At 65.0% G+C, this 11010-nt stretch overlaps 1 protein-coding gene across 13 annotated transcripts in view; it reads right to left on the bottom strand.

Moving 5' to 3' along the window:
* Positions 1-967: 967 nt before the first annotated feature.
* FBRSL1 (fibrosin like 1) overlaps positions 968-11010 on the bottom strand; it is an 84426-nt gene continuing 74383 nt past the window's right edge. For 5 of the 13 annotated variants that reach the window (XM_087857459.1, XM_045815710.2, XM_045815711.2 and 2 more), the window contains 11 exons: positions 10795-11009; positions 9932-9982; positions 9644-9739; positions 9059-9127; positions 8890-8919; positions 8623-8694; positions 7315-7447; positions 4968-5045; positions 4652-4735; positions 4236-4434; positions 968-3240 (listed from right to left, as the gene is read on the bottom strand). In XM_087857459.1, the coding sequence (XP_087713585.1) occupies positions 2271-3240; positions 4236-4434; positions 4652-4735; positions 4968-5045; positions 7315-7447; positions 8623-8694; positions 8890-8919; positions 9059-9127; positions 9644-9739; positions 9932-9982; positions 10795-11009 (1997 nt within the window). In that variant the 3' untranslated portion in view covers positions 968-2270. The remainder of the gene's footprint in view (positions 3241-4235; positions 4435-4651; positions 4736-4967; positions 5046-7314; positions 7448-8622; positions 8695-8889; positions 8920-9058; positions 9128-9643; positions 9740-9931; positions 9983-10794; position 11010) is intronic. The other 8 variants (XM_087857458.1, XM_087857454.1, XM_045815717.2 and 5 more) reach the window with 7 other exon arrangements.

Raw genomic sequence — 11010 nt, 5'->3', positions numbered from 1 at the left:
GTGCTCCCGGGCGCCCGATTTTCACTATGGATTTTGCTCCATCGTGAGTCATCCTCCTCAAGGATAACATTCCACCAGAGAACGTGAGCTCTTGAGAATGGTGCCCCTCAGGGATGGGACAGCCCGCCCCAGCGCGGGTACCAACGCTGTCTCCCATGGGTGACCTTCCGCCTGGGGCCTCGCCTGACCTACTCCCCTCCATCCTGAGGTTCCATGCAGACTGTTTCCTTTCCTTCTAGCTCAAATATTTTATTCCTTTCCATGATATCCCTGGACTCGCAGGTGGTCAGTCCAGGGGAGAGCCTCACTGGCTCCATGGGCCCACGACACCTACGCGTAGGTCCCCAGAGCCCTGGGGACTGGTGGGCCGGCCGGGCCTGCCCTGGCAGCTGTGCGGGGTTTAGCGTGGGCACAGTGGGCTCCGTGTGGGGTACCCCAACCTTCCATGGGGGGCCCTTCTCAGGCTCAGGGCAGTTCTGGGTCTGGCTGCTCACCCTACAAGGCAAATCCATTCGGGGCTCCCATTTCCAAACCATGGACGGGGTAGGGTAACAGCCCCTTGCCCTTCTCCTCCGGAGAGTAGAGGTGGCCAGTTCTGCCTCTGCCCCCTCCCTCTCTGAGCCCTCATTTCTCCACAAAAGGCTCACCTGGCCTTGTGTGGGGCCCGGGCAGTGGGGGTGGGGGGCAGGCCAGCCCTGCGCGCACATGAGCCTCTAGCCAGAAGACAAGGCCGAGCAGGCAGACGGGGTGGGGGTGGGCCCAGGTGGAGGCGGCCAGCAAAGGGCGGGAGGTTATCCCAGCAGCGGAACAGCCCTGGGGGTGCCGGCCCAGGCGGGGCTGGAGACGTGAGGACGAGACCCGTGAAGACGCTGAGCTTCTGGGCAAGGGTGACCGGCGGCCCAGCTCCGCCCCGGAGGGGGCCGCGGACCCCCACCTTCCATAACGCCACACAGAACACCCGACCACCTTGTGATCCAAAATCAAGGCTGTATTTATCTTCATTGATTGACACGAGAACTCAGTGTTCAGAACAACCAGAGCCCACAGTGGGAACACGGCTTGGAAATACAGAACAGAGCAGATGGCTGCAGACGGTCGAACCAACAAGGCTCAAAAGTGCAGTGGACACAGGCGTGGACATCAGGGAACAGAGAAGGACGCCGAGGACAGGACAAGGGGACGTTCGGGTGGTTATGAGAGCAAAACCGAAACCAAAAGGAGATCATGCCAGAGCCCCCGCGGGTGGAGGGCATTGCTGACGGCCTGCCAAGGACGAGAAAGTGGCCACAAGCCGCTATTTCTGTTTGCAGTGGACCCTTAGACTGTTCACTCCTAAAAACCTACTTGTCTGGTCTGGGTTCTGAGAACACTGCACGAAGAGCACTAGGGTCCACAGCCGGCCAGGCCCGGGGAGGGCGGCCCTGCTGGCTGTGGGGCTGGGGGCGTCCTGCCCGGGCCGCGGCCACACCCACCTCGGAGTGCTTGCATAGTTGAGGGTCCGCGGCAGTTAAGCTTCTGAGCCCGTCCAACTGACAGCGAGTGGGTTTTTGTGACCGTGTTAAACAAAGAAGCAGAGAGGTTTCTAGAAACTTTTTATAAAGTCTACCTAGGTTAAGAATTTAATAACGTCATATGTTTATATTAACAGACTATTTACATATTTCATTTGTTTTTTTTTTTAAAAACAAACCAAAAAAGAAATCCTCTTATGCTTCTGCATAAGGCAAAAAAAGTTTTGTACATGATTATTAATTATTATTTTAATATATATCTGTAACTTCGGTTCCAAGTACCAAGGGAGGGCCAGGCCGGCCCTGAGGGGGGGCCTCACAGTGCGCTGGACAAAATGACCGTTTTTTTCTCCATAAATAAGACAAAAGATCCTGGGGCTCTAGAAAGGGATCTGAGGCCTTTACATTGCAAATCTGAACTGAAGATAAAAAAGCAAAAGTTCCTTTTTTGTTTGTTTTTAAAGATCTAAAGAGCACAAAATTGAAAAAAATACAAATCTATTAAAAACGCTTCTCACCTGTGGGAAAAGATGTACAAACTTGAATTCTCCTCCAGTAGCCTAATTTCAAGCTGGGAAAACAAAAGATCACCCCCAGCAAAGCTGTGGATGGAACTCCCCGACTGTGCAGACTTCGGGCGGTAAGCAAGTGTCACCCCAGGACTGACGGCGCTGTGCTTAGGTTCTAGAAACGTCCACGTACAAAAGTTTACAGCAGTGCATTTGTGGAAAGGTCTCTGTACACGCGGTCCCGCGGGCACTACCGCGCCTCCACCTCCTGGGGTTTGCGGGATGGAGAGTAGTCGCGCGCCTCGGGCCCATGGCCCCCGAGCGGCGTAGTCCTGCTCCGCGGCGGCGGCCCGGGGGGCGTGGGGGGCCCACCCGCGGCCACCAGCGGGGGCGGCGCGCCGAGCGCGGCAGCGGCGGGCGGGGTCCGCGCCAGGAGCCCGTTGTGCAGCGCGCCGGCGGCGGGCCCGAGGCGCGGGTAGTGCAGGGCGCCCAGCGCGGGCAGGAGCGCGGCGCCGTCCAGGTGCGCGGCGGCGGCCGGGGTCAGGTGCGCGGCGGCGCCCAGGTGCGCGGCCCGGGCGCGCTCCAACTCCTCGCGGCGCGCCTCCCGCAGGCGCTCTGGGCTGTAGTCGTGCGGCTCGCGGTCGCGGTAGGGGCGCTCGGGGGGCTCGAAGAGGGCGGCGGGGCCCGGGGCGGGGGCGGCGGTCGGCAGGGCGCGCCGGGGCAGCTCCAGGCCGCGGTAGGCGTCGCGCAGGGGCTCCCACGGGAAGCCCAGGCGCTCGCGGGCCGCCGGGCTGGGCCCGAGCTGCAGGGGCGCAGGGAGCGCGCGCGGACGCTCGGGCGCTGGGTGCAGGCCGGCCCCTGGGGGCTCTGGCGCGTCGCTGTCTTCCCTGCGCTCCTCCTTGACCTTGATGTCGCCCTGGGGCCGCTCGGCCGGCGCCTCGGGCGGCTTCCCCGGCTCTCGGCCCAGGAGGCCCGCCAGGCGCACGCTGTCGCCCAGGGCCGCCTTGCTGTAGGGAGACGGCGGGCGCGCGGCCATCTTGGCGCCGTCCTCCTTGGCCGGGGAGCGGCTCTCCTTGACGCGGGGCTCGGCCTCGCGCTCAGCAGGGACCCCGGGCCGGCACGGTTCGCTCTGGCCGCGGAGCAGGAGGCTGCTGACTGGGTGGCCCACGGGGGCTGCAGGTGAGGCCCGGCTCAGCAGGCGCGTCTTCTCCAGGAGGTCCCTGGGAGCGACAAGACAGACACCTTCACTCAGCTAGGGACAGGAGGGGCTTCGTCTAACACGGTGCCCGGAAGCATGCTGTTTGCTACCAAGTTCCCAGCTCTAGGACCTCAAGGTCCTTGGTGTGTGTGCGGGGGTCTCTTTAGCACCCCGTCAACACAGGGTGACAAGCCCACACCCTCCCAAGACCCCACGGTGCCCCGTGTCTTCCCTCCCCTGGATGAACGTGGAAACCAGCTCTGCAGCAGGACCCCACAGCTCTCCCCACAGACCCAAGCCGCTCAGCCCCTGAGGCAGCACAGAGCCTCAGGGAGGAACTTGGGCCCCAAGTTCACTCTGGGGATGGAACCCTAGAGTCCCGCCTTGGCCATGGCTGACCATAGCTCCCATTCATGGGGCTCCACTGCCCTGTGCCTCTGAGCCCTTTGCCCTGAGTCCGGGGGCAGGGAGGAGGGCACGGCCCCCACGGCCTTGGCTGGGGATCCCCAACAGGAGGGATGAGGCTGGGAGCCCTCCTGCTCCTGTCCACTCCACCAGCCAGCCACAACTCAGCCGCCTCAGATCCCAGACTCCGCTGCTGACTCGAATCGTCCCCCCACCCCACCCCTGCCAGCCTAGTCCTGCGGCCCAGGGCAGCCCGCTCAGCCCCATCCTCCCAGCCAGGGAACTCTCCCACAGGTCCCCTCCCAGACCTGGCCCCCACCTAGAAGATGCCGGTGGCCCCACTGCCCTGCCCTTGCGCGGTCCCCGCAGAGGCCCTGCTGGGGCCAATGAGCCCACCTTCCCTGCCACTGCTTCCAGGAGTGGACCCACCCTCTCCGTGGGTCCTGCCCAAATCCCGCCCACCAGGAGTTCTCCATGGGGGCCTCTACTAGCCTTTCCCAGCCCTGAGGGTACAGCAAGTGGGATCTCCACACAGAGCGTGGGTGCTTGGCCCACACCCGGAGTTCTGCAAAGCTGGCTGGAGGCCACAAGAGCAGAGCGGGCGCCACTCACCGCTCCTCCCTGCCCTTGTCCGGCTCTCGGTCGTGGTTGGTCAGGGCTGAGACCCGATCGGGGTCCACAGGCTTAGGCCATGGGGGTGGTGTGGGAAAGGAGGGTGGCGCCCGGTGCAGTCGGTTCCAGGCCTCGTGGGAGCTGGGCAGGCCATGCAGTGCGGAGCTCTCCTTGGGGGCAAAGATGCCGCTGCCCTGAGCTGGAGAAGGGCGGGAATGTGAGGCCAGGACAGCGTCCCTGCCCCCACTGAGGGTGCCCTGTAGAACTGCAGGGCTGCTGGGGAGAAGCACACCATTCCTGCATCCCAGGGAGGTGGCCAGAGGGTAACAGTCAGCCAGGGGTCAGGGTGCAGCCCAAACCCACACCGGGAGCCCATGTGTGCGTGTGAGCAGGAAGCAAGCTTGGTGGTCACTCACTCAGTGCGTGGCTCCCCAGGCCTCCAAAGGCGCTGCTGCCCAGGCTCCCCAGGCCCCCGAAGGTGCCTGGCCTGCTGAAAGGGTCTGTGGGGACAACCGGGGCTCAGGCTCTGTGGCTCATGCCAGGGCTCCCACCTGCCTCCATGTGACCACCAGGCCCTCTCCTGGGACACCAGAGCATGGCAGGTGCCCCTGTACAGTCTGAGGGGTGTCCTATTTCCTGGGGTCCCCTCCCCACCCACCCGCATCCTCCCCCAGCCCTGAGGGCTGCAGAGAGCTGGCCAGCCAGCCTCCAGTGACCGGAGAGCACACGTACCTGTCAGGTGACCCGTGGTCAGAAAGCTGCTGGGATGGGCTGAGGGTCCGAACGGGTTGGTGGTGGGATAAGCAGCACCTGTGGGGGCAGGTTGGCGGGGGCCTGACAGACCTGGGGCTCCTACTCGTGGGTCATTCCCGGGGCGGAGACACCCGTTTCCTCTGGTGACCTGTCTCTACCTCCCACTGGAAGCTCACGAGGGGGAAGGGAGGGAGGAGATGGCAGTGGGGCCCCCAGAGGAGAGGGCGCCAACACAGCCCTCAAGGTGGCCCTGGAGACACTGAGCCCGGGACTTCCAACTAGAAGCTAAGAAGGGGTCCTGGCCACGGAACAGTGTCCTGGTGGACGAGGCTGCTGAAGACGGCACCTGCTCCCACAGCATCCCCCAGCTCCAGCCACTGGGGGTCGCCACACTGTCAGCTCCGCCACTCGCCCGCGGTCCTGCCCTGCCCCTGCCGGAGCCCAGGCCTGACACCACCTTCAGGGCAGCCCAGTGGGGCACAGGCCCCGAGAAGGGGCTGCTGGCCCGGGGGCTGGCCCCGCTGCGACACACGGCCTCCGTCTGGAGGGCGGATTTCTGGCAAAGACCGGTGCCGTGGCCGGCCCCCGGCTCTCCAGCGTCCCCCAGCTTGGAGGACACCCGCACTGGAGGGTTTGCGGTTTTGCCGGGCTGCCGCAGGGAGACACGCAGTTTCTCACCTCCAGGAGCTGCCCCCCAGAAAGCTAGCCGTGCTCCCGAGTGACTCAAAGGTCAAAGACGTCAAGCCGGAAATTAGGAAATAAGCAAGCTCCCTGTGGCGCTCCTGAGGACGCGCACCCGTGCGTGGGTGACGTGCCGCTTTACGAGCACATGCGGCGAGAAACAGCCAACAAGCCGACAGGCAGGCTTCCAGCTCAAGGAGCCGGGAAAGGCAGCAGCAGGACACGGGGGGCGGGGGGCAGACACACCCATGCCAGATGGGGGCAGAGCCCCCCCGCGGGACGAGACACCCCACAGGCAGGGCCGGCCACCGGCGTCGTGACCGGGGGCCCTGGGGGGCATGCTCTGGGCGTGTGGATGGCACAGCAGGGCTGGGCTGTGTGTGGACAGGAGTCCAGGCTCCACACAGCAGAGGAAGCCAAGGCCCACCGCCTGGCCCCAGGACGAACGCACATCCTAGAGCCTCCACGGACTGCAGCCCAGATGGGAGGACCTCTGCTTTCCGAGGGACGCCCCTCTGTCCAGAGGCCAGGAACGTGTGGGAGCCAGGGGCTGGAGAAGCCCCCGTGCTCGAGGCCAGTCTGGGTGACCCTGTCCACACCCGGCACCCCAGCCTGCTGACGGGGCCCACCCGCAACGACCACACGTCCAGGCGGAGGTGGCCGCGGGTGGAGGCCAGCGTGCACGAGGACAGAGCAGGGGCGTCGGGGAGAGCGAGCGGGTGATGCCCGCAGGGCCCCTACAGCTGGGAAGGGGCGTAGCAGACCCTTCTGAGGTGGGCTGTGAACAGCCAGCAGTGGGAGCGCTCACACCGCGGGCCCGGCCGGCCTCGGAAGCGTGTGAGGCTGGGAACTCGGGGCCCAGGTTCTCACTCTTCTTGGACAGCAGCGCCTCGTGAACCTCGCTCACTTGTGCAAACACTGGTTCACGCGGAGCACCTGCTCTCCTCCTGGGAGTCTGAGGTGTGGGTGTGTGAGGGCAGAGGAGCTACGTGACCAACGCCCAGTCGGAATCCTGGCTGCTGGGTCTGCGGGCGCCATGGCGCTTGGCCGCGGCACTCGACGCGTGTTGCCTTGGTTCCTTGCCAAGGAAATGGGGTGCGTCCTGAGCCTCCACAGGCCAGCCCTCAGCAGTCCTGCACCTAGCTTCCCGCGGATCTCACCCCACGCGCCTTTCCCCTTTGCCCATTCTGCCGCGTCCCTTCCCTGGGACGCATCTTGGCTGGGGGGTGACCTATGCTGAGTCCTGGAAGGGCTCCCCGTGATCCTTGAACCTGGGGGGGGCCGGGGGCCCCAGCACAAGACTGTGCCAGGGCTGCTGGTGCAGGTCAGGCACAGGGATTCTCGGGGAGCCGTGCCAGAACCGTTCCTGGGAGGGGGCAGGCCGGGCGTGGGGGAGGACTCCTGCCCCTCCCCAACTCAGGTAGGGGCGGGGGAGACAGCAGAAGCAGAAGCTCCAGGGAGGAGGGGGAGCCCGGGGAGGGTACCACACACGGTGGCACGGAGGCGGCAGGACGCCAGGGGGTGACCCAGGGGCAGCGTGGAGGGAACAAACATGCGGACGCGTCTGGAGTTGTCCTGCTGGAGCGCCAGCCCAGGGAACGGGCGGGGCCTCCCCCTTCCTTATGTTCCGGATGGGGTGCCTTACCCGAGCCAGAGAAGAGGGGCCGGGCCAGGTCCTGCGGGTAGTGGAATCCGGCAAACACGCCCGGGGCAGGGGGTCTACTGGACAAGTCCAGCTTGGCGCCCACCTCCAGCTTGTGGGGGTCCAGCTGCATCTGCTGACAGGGACAGAGCACATGCGGGGCCCGCCCGTCTCGCCAGGCACTTCGCCTGCGGCCCAGCCAGCCAGCAGCCGCTCACCCTGACCCAGGAGAGCCAGGGGCTGTCAGGACAACGTGTGATCGATGGGGGGCAGGGGGGGTCGTGCCTTCTGTGTGGCCTCTGGGAGCTGTGCGTTTACACCAAAGCACCTCACTTTGGACGTTACATTTTCATCGGTAATACTTCACCGTGGTAAGAGTTTGTAAAACGGAGTTGAAAAAGTAGATTCACATACTTGTTTTAAATATGCTTGACAGTTTCCGGTATCTGAACTTGGCATAACTATTATTAAATTTATTAAATAAAAGAAGCCCGTGGCTCCGCTGTGACCACCACACGAGGCTAAGGGGCCGGGCGAGCGCTCGCCGGTGCTGCCCGCGGTGGCCATGCAGACCTGCTGGGGTGTGGCCCGCCTCTGCCGTCCTGTCCCGGCCGTCGGGGTGCCCGGGCCTACGTGGGGGCAGCCCCCAGGGCTATGCCCCAACATTTGCAGAGTGAAACACCCAGCGTTTTGTCCTAAGACCCTGTGGACTTCTCGTGGCGCGTGTTGGCGTGATGATTTCTGACAGCCGTGCATGGAGGTGGTGTGTGACCAGAGTGGCAGCAAAGGGGTCAGGACCCTTCTGGGACGGGGGGCTGGTGGGGCCCCTGGCTGCCCCTGTTCTGGTCTGAGTGAGGGCCTCTCTCGCCTCTGCCTGCCCTTCCCTGGCGTCCCCAGAGCGCCCGTGGCTGCCTCTTCCTCGTGTCGTCTGGGTAACGGCCAAGGTGTCCATCTGGCACCACCCTGCCCCCCCAGGCACACAGCAGCTCCTGGGGCACTTTCAGTGTCCCCCGTTCACTGCTGAGCACCCAGGCATACACAGCAGGTGCTCAATAAATGCTAGGGTGAAAGGACGGGGACAGAATCGGTCAGGTGGATGGCTCGAATGATGTTGGTGGGACCAGCACAGGGTCCCCTGCCTGGGGGCATCCTGGGTGACCACCCCCATCTGGCCTCCTCCCCAGCCCTGCCCCGCGTGCCCACACGAGGGGCACACAGTGACCATCTGAGGACCTCAGACGGCCCCCAAGGGGTGCATGAAGGCACCGTCTGACACACCGGCCCGGCCGGTGGGACAAGCGAGCGGCTCACCTTTATCTTCTGCTGATGGCGGTATATCTGCCAGGCGATCTGCACGTGTGCGGCACACCACTTCCCAGGGTTCTGTGACGGGGCAGGCCACGCACTCAGCCGCACAGCCGGGCCTCGTCCTTCTGCCCCTCCCTTCAGCACCCCCAGGTTCCTGTCGTCGTGGGCACCCCTGGGGCCATCCCAGAGGCACCCAGAGTCCTCCCCAGCCACAACCCTCCCTCCCAAGGACACACGCGCACACGCGCAGACGTGAGCCCGCACACTCACCCTGACTGCGGTCCGGTACGGGTCGGACACCTGTCAGCAACGGAGAAGGAAGGGTTAGGTCTGGGGGCTGGGGGTGGCCATGCCCTGCCGCTGCCACCATTATCCACAAGGGGGGTTGGGCCGGCTGGGGTGACCCCAGGAGGGAAGGATGGGCGGTGCGGCCACCTACCCCAGGGGCTTTCTGGAGGAGGGTGTGAACAGCACTGGCCCGGCCTGTTACCTCGATTGGGTTTGAAGTCTGAAGGGAGAGAACAGGATGTGACAGAGCTGCAGAGCCCGGGCCCAGGCAGAGAACCCCGGGGGGCCCTGCACACTGCCACCCAGGGGAGGCCTGGCTCCCCACATCCTCAGTCCAAGGGATTCTGCAAAGGTGGGAAGGGGCTCTTGATGAGGACGTGCCTGGGTTAGGGGGCTGAGGCAGCCCTGCTGCGGGGAAGGCCCTCTCCGGGGCCTCCTGAGACATGGACGGCCCCCGCTGGCCACCCCACACAGACCTCCCCTCTGCCCTGATGCTTCCCACGCCAACCTCAAGCACTCCCAGCCGAGGAATGAGGGTGCACAAAGCCTGACTCTCGCTGTCCCCGGTGCCCCACCCTGCCGCTGCCTGGGCTGGGGTCCTGCTGAGGCCCCTCTGGCCGTGGGGCTGCACAGCCACGTCCCACCCGGTATGGCTGGCTCACAGCAACACACAAAACTGCACGCCAGGGGCTCCCGTGTGCCCTGAACCCCGTCCCACCCCAGGAGCAGCTGGTACCTTGGGCTGAAAAGCACCCTGTAGGGACCCAAAGGGGCCTGGGTGTGGGAGCAGGGTGGGCAGTCCGGGGATGGCAGAAGAGAAGGACGGGAAAAACTGCAAGAGAAAGAGGGGGAGTGTTCCAGGGCCCTGGCTGGGAGCATGGACATCCTGGGTGGGGATGCTGGGCCCGGGTCCCTACGCTATGTGGAAGGGAATCTGACAAGGCCTCTGGGCAGGTGCAGCCCCACCCTTTACCCGCGACCTCTAGCCCACCGGCCAGCCGGGTGACCACAGAGAGACACTCACGTTGGAATGTCGGAAGTAGGGGCTGTCCAGCTTGGGTGCGTACTTATCAAACTGGAAGGGAAGAAAGCGGAGAGTGAGGCCTCCCCGAGCCTGCCCACGCCCTCCACTGGGCCCAGCACCCACGCCCCCGTTGGACCAAGTGAGGCCCAGATGGCTGTCCTGCTTCCTCCGGCTGGTGGTCTGCAGCCAGCCGTCCCCTGGGCTCCCTGAGATCACTGGCCAATGCCCTGACTGGCTCCTTGGGGCCCAGCTCTCAGACTGGGTGGCCCCCCCATTCTAATGGTCCCACCGCGGGAGGTGCAAAGTGGCCCATCTGTGCCCTCTGATTGTACTGGCTGAGACCCAGGAGGAGATGCTGCTGCCACGATGGGGGCATGGAGCCCAGGACTGGCAGTCAAGCAGTGACACGCACCCAGGCCCCCAGCGACCCGGCCCTTCACAGAGCAAAGCCGGGGGGCAATGAACTCTGCCCCGCACAGCAGCTGGCTCAAGAAAAGAGGGTCCAGGACCTGGGGCCCATGGGAGGGAGGCCTGGTCCCCCCCGCCCCCCTCAGTCCTGTCTCAGCCTCCGGACCTGCTGTCCTGCTGCGGACTGAGACGACTGAGACGCTGAAAACCCTGTGTGGGTACAACTAGCCCCAAGGCCGTGTCACCCATGTGTGGACGTAGGGCACCCACCCAAGCCCAGGACAGAGAACCTCACGACAGGACCCAGAGAAGGACCAGAGGGAGGGGCCAGATGGACAGACGGACAGAAAGGGGCGGCGTCTGCCGGTGTGCGTGCGGAGAGCGTCTGCGTGTGCCTGCTGCGTGTCCGGCCGCCCGGGCCGCCCCCCGCCCGCCCGCACTGGGGGCCTACGCACCGGCGGGGGTGCGGCGGGCGGCAGGAGCGGCGTCGGGGGCAGCCCCGCGGGGAAGGGGGCAAATGTGTGTTGGTGCTGGTGTGTGTGCTGGTGTGTGTGTTGGTGCTGGTGGAACTCCGCCCGCAGCAGAGCCCCCGGGCCCAGGGGGGCGCCGGGCCGCTCAGCGCTCTGGACCAGAAAACGCGCGTTCAGCTCTTGCCTGAGCAGCTCGTGATC

This window comes from Ursus americanus, chromosome 30, assembly GCF_024610735.1.
Source record: "Ursus americanus isolate L20-20 chromosome 30, mUrsAme1.1.p, whole genome shotgun sequence".
Taxonomy (NCBI): domain Eukaryota; kingdom Metazoa; phylum Chordata; class Mammalia; order Carnivora; family Ursidae; genus Ursus; species Ursus americanus.
Note: the sequence above shows the minus strand (reverse complement) of the source record. Positions and strands in the feature narration are given on the sequence as shown.